Source organism: Borostomias antarcticus (assembly GCF_949987555.1).
Source record: "Borostomias antarcticus genome assembly, contig: scaffold_162, whole genome shotgun sequence".
Taxonomy (NCBI): domain Eukaryota; kingdom Metazoa; phylum Chordata; class Actinopteri; order Stomiiformes; family Stomiidae; genus Borostomias; species Borostomias antarcticus.
Window position 1 is genome coordinate 220,438 of NW_028176100.1, and position 9,986 is coordinate 230,423.

The 9,986-nt window shown below is 44.1% G+C and overlaps 1 protein-coding gene across 2 annotated transcripts; it reads right to left on the reverse strand.

Moving 5' to 3' along the window:
- Positions 1 to 3,034: 3,034 nt before the first annotated feature.
- LOC311328843 (uncharacterized protein) lies at positions 3,035 to 4,565 on the reverse strand. 2 transcript variants are annotated; one of them, XM_084462749.1, is made up of 6 exons: positions 4,500 to 4,565; positions 4,260 to 4,334; positions 3,713 to 3,924; positions 3,474 to 3,633; positions 3,282 to 3,376; positions 3,035 to 3,156 (listed from the first exon to the last, which is right to left on the reverse strand). In XM_084462749.1, exons 2-6 carry the CDS (start codon positions 4,282 to 4,284, stop codon positions 3,064 to 3,066), a joined length of 585 nt encoding a protein of 194 aa, XP_084318875.1. In that variant the 5' UTR covers positions 4,285 to 4,334; positions 4,500 to 4,565; the 3' UTR covers positions 3,035 to 3,063. The 2 variants fall into 2 exon arrangements, with proteins under 2 accessions (XP_084318875.1, XP_084318874.1); XM_084462748.1 differs by having other exon boundaries at positions 4,260 to 4,558.
- Positions 4,566 to 9,986: the final 5,421 nt, after the last annotated feature.

Genomic DNA, 9,986 nt, shown 5'->3' on the forward strand with positions numbered 1-9,986 from the left:
GTCCATCCCAACTATGCTACTATCAAACCAATGTGCTAGCTACTGTCCATCCCAACTATGCTACTATCAAACCAATGTGCTAGCTGCTGTCCATCCCAACTATGCTACTATCAAACCAATGTGCTAGCTACTGTCCATCCCAACTATGCTACTATCAAACCAATGTGCTAGCTACTGCCCATCTCAACTATGCTACTAACAAACCAATGTGTTAGCTACTGTCCATCCCAACTATGCTACTATCAAACCAATGAGCTAGCTACTGTCCATCCCAACTATGCTACTATCAAACCAATGTGCTAGCTACTGTCCATCCCAACTATGCTACTATCAAACCAATGTGCTAGCTGCTGTCCATCCCAACTATGCTACTATCAAACCAATGTGCTAGCTACTGTCCATCCCAACTATGCTACTATCAAACCAATGTGCTAGCTACTGTCCATCCCAACTATGCTACTATCAAACCAATATGCTAGCTACTGCCCATCCCAACTATGCTACTAACAAACCAATGTGCTAGCTACTGTCCATCCCAACTATGCTACTATCAAACCAATGTGCTAGCTACTGTCCATCCCAACTATGCTACTATCAAACCAATGTGCTAGCTACCGTCCATCCCAACTATGCTACTATCAAACCAATGTGCTAGCTAATGTCCATCCCAACTATGCTACTATCAAACCAATGTGCTAGCTACTGTCCATCCCAACTATGCTACTATCAAACCAATGTGCTAGCTACTGTACATCCCAACTATGCTACTATAAAACCAATGGGCTAGCTACTGTCCATCCCAACTATGCTACTATCAAACCAATGTGCTAGCTACTGCCCATCCCAACTATGCTACTAACAAACCAATGTGTTAGCTACTGTCCATCCCAACTATGCTACTATCAAACCAATGAGCTAGCTACTGTCCATCCCAACTATGCTACTATCAAACCAATGTGCTAGCTACTGTCCATCCCAACTATGCTACTATCAAACCAATGTGCTAGCTACTGTCCATCCCAACTATGCTTCTATCAAACCAATGTGCTAGCTACTGTACATCCCAACTATGCTACTATCAAACCAATGGGCTAGCTACTGTCCATCCCAACTATGCTACTATCAAACCAATGTGCTAGCTACTGCCCATCTCAACTATGCTACTAACAAACCAATGTGTTAGCTACTGTCCATCCCAACTATGCTACTATCAAACCAATGTGCTAGCTACTGTCCATCCCAACTATGCTACTATCAAACCAATGTGCTAGCTGCTGTCCATCCCAACTATGCTACTATCAAACCAATGTGCTAGCTACTGTCCATCCCAACTATGCTACTATCAAACCAATGTGCTAGCTACTGTCCATCCCAACTATGCTACTATCAAACCAATGTGCTAGCTACCGTCCATCCCAACTATGCTACTATCAAACCAATGTGCTAGCTAATGTCCATCCCAACTATGCTACTATCAAACCAATGTGCTAGCTACTGTCCATCCCAACTATGCTACTATCAAACCAATGTGCTAGCTACTGTACATCCCAACTATGCTACTATAAAACCAATGGGCTAGCTACTGTCCATCCCAACTATGCTACTATCAAACCAATGTGCTAGCTACTGCCCATCCCAACTATGCTACTAACAAACCAATGTGTTAGCTACTGTCCATCCCAACTATGCTACTATCAAACCAATGAGCTAGCTACTGTCCATCCCAACTATGCTACTATCAAACCAATGTGCTAGCTACTGTCCATCCCAACTATGCTACTATCAAACCAATGTGCTAGCTACTGTCCATCCCAACTATGCTTCTATCAAACCAATGTGCTAGCTACTGTACATCCCAACTATGCTACTATCAAACCAATGTGCTAGCTACTGTCCATCCCAACTATGCTATCAAACCTATGTGCTAGCTACTGTCCATCCCAACTATGCTTCTATCAAACCAATGTGCTAGCTACTGTCCATCCAAACTATGCTACTATCAAACCAATGTGCTAGCTACTGTCCATCCCAACTATGCTACTATCAAACCAATGTGCTAGCTACTGTACATCCCAACTATGCTACTATAAAACCAATGGGCTAGCTACTGTCCATCCCAACTATGCTACTATCAAACCAATGTGCTAGCTACTGCCCATCCCAACTATGCTACTAACAAACCAATGTGTTAGCTACTGTCCATCCCAACTATGCTACTATCAAACCAATGAGCTAGCTACCCTACTAACACAATCAGGTTGCAGCAATGTTGCAGAAACGTGCAATTTAGACTTTTGTATGGTCCACTCAACGTCAAGTTAAACGTGCATGCAACGCAAACGCGGTATCTGCACACAAGTTGCTGCAACGTGCAGGTCCAACGTGTCTGCAACGTGCCTGCAATGTGTACACAACGTTGTGATTTCCGCGATGATTTCGATGTATATTGCTGCAACGTTGTATACACGTTTATATATTACTTTGTTACGTTGCTGCAACGTGGTCTACACTTCCGTTGGCTACATGTATAATTTGCATTACAAAACAAATCAGCTCTTTGCACAAGCTCCACTACTTCCTGAAACTACAGGCATATTTCTTTACCGTCCTATACTATTGGATAGCGATTGCGATGAATCCGGTGTGCAGCACACCTGATCAATCACTTCCATCCACTAGTATAGGACAGGAAAGAAATGCGCCTGTAGAGTGTCAGGAAGTAGTGGAGCTTGTGCAAAGAGCCTATTAATGTCATAGTCAATGCAGCAAGCAAAATTATGGTACAAAAGTTATGACACAACACCATTCAGTCAAGAACAATTTATTTTATTAAAAAAGTACACAATGTCTGGCCTGCAACATGATAAACAAGTTTAAAAACAAAAAGGATTAAAAAAAATAATACAAAAACAGTTATTTACAAAAAAAATGGCAGGCTGTGCTCAGATAGGCTGGGGGTGGGCGTCAGATGGGCTGGGGGGGGGGCTGTGCTCAGATGGGCTGGGGGGGCTGTGCTCAGATGGGCTGGGGGGGGGGGCTGTGCTCAGATGGGCTGGGGGGCAGCTAGGAAGGGAAGTCTTCCTCATCAGAATGCTGGGGAGTGCTCAGATGGACTGTGCTTGGATGGGCTGTGCTCAGGCGGACTTCTGCAGATACCTAAAGACACAATGAAATGGCCGTAAATACACAACGCACATACATGCACAAAAAAGTGGTACACAATCTTTGGAACCATGCAGTCACACTGGGTAGGAGAAACCAAAAAAAAAGACATCACTTACCCTTCTGCATTTAGCAGGGGCATGTTTCAATGTCTCCTGCAGCTGGGCGGCCACCTCCGCCATCGTAGCCTTTGGCATGGAGACCATCACTGCACCTTTAAGTTATCAAGAAAGGTAATGGTTTCAATTCACATCGGTCATGGAACAAAGACGATGTATTAAAAAATATTCAAAATATGAACCATTTCTTACATGTTAGAACATTGAAGAGTGTCAAACTCTTCAGTGGCTTCTTCCCCTTCTTCCCGTGCACACTGTAGGCGCTCCACACCGCATGTGTGGCTACAGCTGACAGCACCCGCCGGACTGTGTCCGCCAAGTCTCTGCCACCAATGGCACCTAGGTATTGTGTCTGCAAAACAAAGAGTCATTTACTGTACCCTTCCCTGCACTGCAAAAATAAGACAAAGTTCCGCCCTGCAGACACTCACCATCTTCCTCTGATGTTCCCGGTCCTTCAACCTGGCCTCACAGACCTGCAGCTCCTCGTCCGTTTGGGCAGGGTTCAGTACATCCAGCACTTCTCCCTGGGCTCCAGACTCCACAGGCCGCGTGCTCTGGGCCAGTTCCCTCACAGTCCGTGCAAGCTCACGGAGTTGCTCCCGCATCTCTGAGAACTGCTGATGTACAGACCTCTGGAAATCTAGATAAACACAGATGTGGCTATAAGTACATTGACATAAAACTAAATGAAACTCAAAATATATCCCTGCATGCAACATGAAGTAGTCCCATACCAGCATCTGCAGAGCAGCATCGATTAGGTAGAGGGGTACATGGAGTCAATGGTGCTGGAGCCGTTTTCTTGGGCGACGGCATCACAGACCTAACTGAAAAACAAAAGGGATAAAGGAAAGGGATGAGCAGGAAACTGTATGGTGTTGGCAGCATGCTTTGGCTTCTGGCATTTGAAGGAGAATAAATTAAGACATTAACAGGTAGACATCACAACACCACAGCAGTACATGCCACTCTTACCTGGTCTGGCTGGGGTGCTATACATGAAGCCTGGGCTCGCATGGTTTTCGCTCACAGGGGATGAGCTCGGAAAATCTGCAAGATGAGTAAATGGTATTCAATCTAAAAAAGCCAATCACAGAGCTAACTGAATGGGATTAGCAGGAAACTTTATGGTGTTGGCTTTGGCTTCTGGCATTTGGAGGGAAACTAAATAAAGACAAGACAGGTAGACACCACAGCAGTACATGCCACTCTTACCTGGTCTGGCTGGGTGCTGTATGATCTGGCTGGGGTGCTATAAATGGGGCCTGGGCCCCGCTCGCCCAGATGGGACAAGCTTGGAAAATCTGCAAGATGAGTAAAATGGTATTCAAAATAAATAAAAAATAGTCCAACTATCAGTGTGCAGTAGGCATAGACATTTCATTTCAACACAAACATGCATACCTGCATTGTACAGCACACGTGGATTGTACTGGACCGCTGGCAGAGGCCTTTCAACTCCGGCACCTGGTCTTTGGCCTGCATAGTGGGGACCAATGGCTGCCCGGGGCTTGGAATATGTAGTGGAATATCAGTAAATTAGCTCAGATTACTCGATTTCAAAAGTACTACTCTTTTGGGACTGTTGAATGCACTTTAGTATATTACCTTCGTCACTGGAGTGATAGCGTGTGTTGCGCCGTCTCTTTCGAACGTCTTGGCACTCGTCCATTGACGACTGCTGCTCAAAGACTTTTGCCATGAGCCTGGCACCTTCGTAATGATCTGTGTGCATAAAGTACCATAATCAATACATTTCAGCCATCCTTTTTTCCTCAGAATAATGAGTCATGATCTTCCCCCCACCCCATCAGTATTTTTTAATAGCTTAAAATGCAAACAGTACCAGTTGTGGACTTTGGGAAAACCCGGACTCTGTGGAGCGCCCAGCCAGGGTTAGGTTCCACACAGCTCTTTATCCGTTGGCTGACTCATTCATTGGCCAGGAACACATCTGCAACTGTGAGTGAAACCATTAGTAGCCGCTTCCCTGTACAATTGAAAAGTAGCACACCAAACATACAAACATGTTCTTACCCCATCCTTTTTGGAGAGCCAGGATACTGGGACAACCGACAGTGTCCTCCCCCAGAAACTCCACACTGCAATAGTCTGCCCAATAAACAAAAAAATATTAAGTTTATAAACACACAAGGACCCTATGGGAAAATAGGCAGAGGGGAAGAAGCGACTAAAACAACAATTCAACAAGTCATTACAGCCGATAAGTAATTAGTGACACGCCACTATTCTATTCTTTTTTTTTGATTCTCTGCCGGCCCAGGACAGATGCGGTCAATGGCGGTCAATCATCAATCAATCGTGTGGGAAACATGAAGCTAGTTTAGGCATTAGCCACTGCAGTGCACAGAATAAATGTATAAGGCCTGTGAATCACGCGTTACTACTCGCAGTTTTAACAGGAACGCCTGTTTTTGACTCGAACTCCAACAATACACACCGATACTACTAATGTGGCAAACAAAGCTGCCTCCATCTTTGTTTCGAGCTATAACGCTATTGTCCATGGTACCCCGCTTACCTCGTGGGTGGCATTGTTCTCAGTCTCCCACTTTCCAGACAAATGGAAAATATATAAAGCATTATCTTGGCTTCGCCTTCACCTTTGCCTATGTAAAATTAGCCTAAGATTCGTGATGGCCTTAGAAAGCCTGACACGAGCGAGCTCCCAATGTGAGTCTCAAATTCAGCAGAGTCAAACACATATTCACATTTCCCTCAGTCCAGCGGCCATTTTAGATTGCGTGGTAGCGTGGTAGCGTGGTAGCGTGCTAGCTAGCATTAGCTAACGTTAGCTAGCTATCATTAGGCTTCCAATTCCTGAACTTAGTTTAGCGTGCAGGTTATGAGTTACTTCTGTTTACTTAAATTATTACCGGTAAGTAAACAAATAAATAGCTAAACCAACAGTCAAATCAATGTAATTTGATGAGGAAAAAACCCCCGAGGTAACTGGTATAACTTACCAGATCTGAAGTGCGCACCACACTGTGTTTGTTGGTCCCCAATCTGCTCTCTTTATGGCTTTAAACCACAGCTTTCGACGGTTCCTCTGAAAAGGGTGACATCTCGAGGGGATGCTGAAGAATCTGAGGCCATCATCTTGTCCTTTTCTGTTTGTACAGTTCACAGCACAGCAGCTTTGAGGCATAATAAGCTACATGAAACGGAGCTCCTGGGTACTGTGGCTAGCGAGTTCCTTTTTACCCAGAGGCCGCGTGCTCGCTCTGCTGTGACGTAGGCGGTGAACCCATCCATAGGGAGGGAAAGTGATCTTATCGCCCCCTAGTGGAAGCGCTCCATAATGCCGAGAGAATGAATGGGATTTCTCGACACGTCTTTTGAAAAATGATATCTTGGTCGACACCGAAACGTTAGTTTTAATTAATGAAAAAGCATTAAATGTATAACAAACAGGGAAATATACAATCAATAACATTTCTAAGATGAGTTATTCACCTCAACATACAGTACAATATGAAGGATATAAGCGAAAATTTAAAAAAAGAACAAAAGACAGGAGCAGTTTGGCAAAGAATCCTGCCTACTTCAACTGTGAACCAAGCAAGCAGTGACGTCACGGGATAGCCCGATTGCTAGCCTAATAGGACTTTAATCCAACGTCACTGCAACGTTATTTAATGACGTTGCAGGGACCCATATTGCCAATGTTTCTGCAACGTTGCAGAAAAGTCTAATTAGACTTAGGAGGGTAAAGTTATTTTCGACCTTAGATGGACGTTGTCACAACATCGCCTGATGGTAACGTTGCAACTTACCTAAGTAAACTTATGTGCAACGTTGCTGCAACCCACTGTGTTAGTAGGGTACTGTCCATCCCAACTATGCTACTATCAAACCAATGTGCTAGCTACTGTCCATCCCAACTATGCTACTATCAAACCAATGTGCTAGCTACTGTCCATCCCAACTATGCTTCTATCAAACCAATGTGCTAGCTACTGTACATCCCAACTATGCTACTATCAAACCAATGGGCTAGCTACTGTCCATCCCAACTATGCTACTATCAAACCAATGTGCTAGCTACTGCCCATCTCAACTATGCTACTAACAAACCAATGTGTTAGCTACTGTCCATCCCAACTATGCTACTATCAAACCAATGAGCTAGCTACTGTCCATCCCAACTATGCTACTATCAAACCAATGTGCTAGCTACTGTCCATCCCAACTATGCTACTATCAAACCAATGTGCTAGCTGCTGTCCATCCCAACTATGCTACTATCAAACCAATGTGCTAGCTACTGTCCATCCCAACTATGCTACTATCAAACCAATGTGCTAGCTACTGTCCATCCCAACTATGCTACTATCAAACCAATATGCTAGCTACTGCCCATCCCAACTATGCTACTAACAAACCAATGTGCTAGCTACTGTCCATCCCAACTATGCTACTATCAAACCAATGTGCTAGCTACTGTCCATCCCAACTATGCTACTATCAAACCAATGTGCTAGCTACCGTCCATCCCAACTATGCTACTATCAAACCAATGTGCTAGCTAATGTCCATCCCAACTATGCTACTATCAAACCAATGTGCTAGCTACTGTCCATCCCAACTATGCTACTATCAAACCAATGTGCTAGCTACTGTACATCCCAACTATGCTACTATAAAACCAATGGGCTAGCTACTGTCCATCCCAACTATGCTACTATCAAACCAATGTGCTAGCTACTGCCCATCCCAACTATGCTACTAACAAACCAATGTGTTAGCTACTGTCCATCCCAACTATGCTACTATCAAACCAATGAGCTAGCTACTGTCCATCCCAACTATGCTACTATCAAACCAATGTGCTAGCTACTGTCCATCCCAACTATGCTACTATCAAACCAATGTGCTAGCTACTGTCCATCCCAACTATGCTTCTATCAAACCAATGTGCTAGCTACTGTACATCCCAACTATGCTACTATCAAACCAATGGGCTAGCTACTGTCCATCCCAACTATGCTACTATCAAACCAATGTGCTAGCTACTGCCCATCTCAACTATGCTACTAACAAACCAATGTGTTAGCTACTGTCCATCCCAACTATGCTACTATCAAACCAATGAGCTAGCTACTGTCCATCCCAACTATGCTACTATCAAACCAATGTGCTAGCTACTGTCCATCCCAACTATGCTACTATCAAACCAATGTGCTAGCTGCTGTCCATCCCAACTATGCTACTATCAAACCAATGTGCTAGCTACTGTCCATCCCAACTATGCTACTATCAAACCAATGTGCTAGCTACTGTCCATCCCAACTATGCTACTATCAAACCAATGTGCTAGCTACCGTCCATCCCAACTATGCTACTATCAAACCAATGTGCTAGCTAATGTCCATCCCAACTATGCTACTATCAAACCAATGTGCTAGCTACTGTCCATCCCAACTATGCTACTATCAAACCAATGTGCTAGCTACTGTACATCCCAACTATGTTACTATAAAACCAATGGGCTAGCTACTGTCCATCCCAACTATGCTACTATCAAACCAATGTGCTAGCTACTGCCCATCCCAACTATGCTACTAACAAACCAATGTGTTAGCTACTGTCCATCCCAACTATGCTACTATCAAACCAATGAGCTAGCTACTGTCCATCCCAACTATGCTACTATCAAACCAATGTGCTAGCTACTGTCCATCCCAACTATGCTACTATCAAACCAATGTGCTAGCTACTGTCCATCCCAACTATGCTTCTATCAAACCAATGTGCTAGCTACTGTACATCCCAACTATGCTACTATCAAACCAATGGGCTAGCTACTGTCCGTCCCAACTATGCTACTATCAAACCAATGTGCTAGCTACTGCCCATCTCAACTATGCTACTAACAAACCAATGTGTTAGCTACTGTCCATCCCAACTATGCTACTATCAAACCAATGAGCTAGCTACTGTCCATCCCAACTATGCTACTATCAAACCAATGTGCTAGCTACTGTCCATCCCAACTATGCTTCTATCAAACCAATGTGCTAGCTACTGTACATCCCAACTATGCCACTATCAAACCAATGTGCTAGCTACTGTCCATCCCAACTATGCTTCTATCAAACCAATGTGCTAGCTACTGTACATCCCAACTATGCTACTATCAAACCAATGTGCTAGCTACTGTCCATCCCAACTATGCTACTATCAAACCAATGTGCTAGCTACTGTCCATCCAAACTATGCTACTATCAAACCAATGTGCTAGCTACTGTCCATCCCAACTATGCTTCTATCAAACCAATGTGCTAGCTACTGTACATCCCAACTATGCTACTATCAAACCAATGGGCTAGCTACTGTCCATCCCAACTATGCTACTATCACACCAATGGGCTAGCTACTGTCCATCCCAACTATGCTACTATCAAACCAATGTGCTAGCTACTGTCCATCCCAACTATGCTACTATCAAACCAATGTGCTAGCTACTGTCCATCCCAACTATGCTATCAAACCTATGTGCTAGCTACTGTCCATCCCAACTATGCTTCTATCAAACCAATGTGCTAGCTGCTGTCCATCCCAACTATGCTACTATCAAACCAATGTGCTAGCTACTGTCCATCCCAACTATGCTACTATCAAACCAATGTGCTAGCTACTGTCCATCCCAACTATGCTACTATCAAACCAATATGC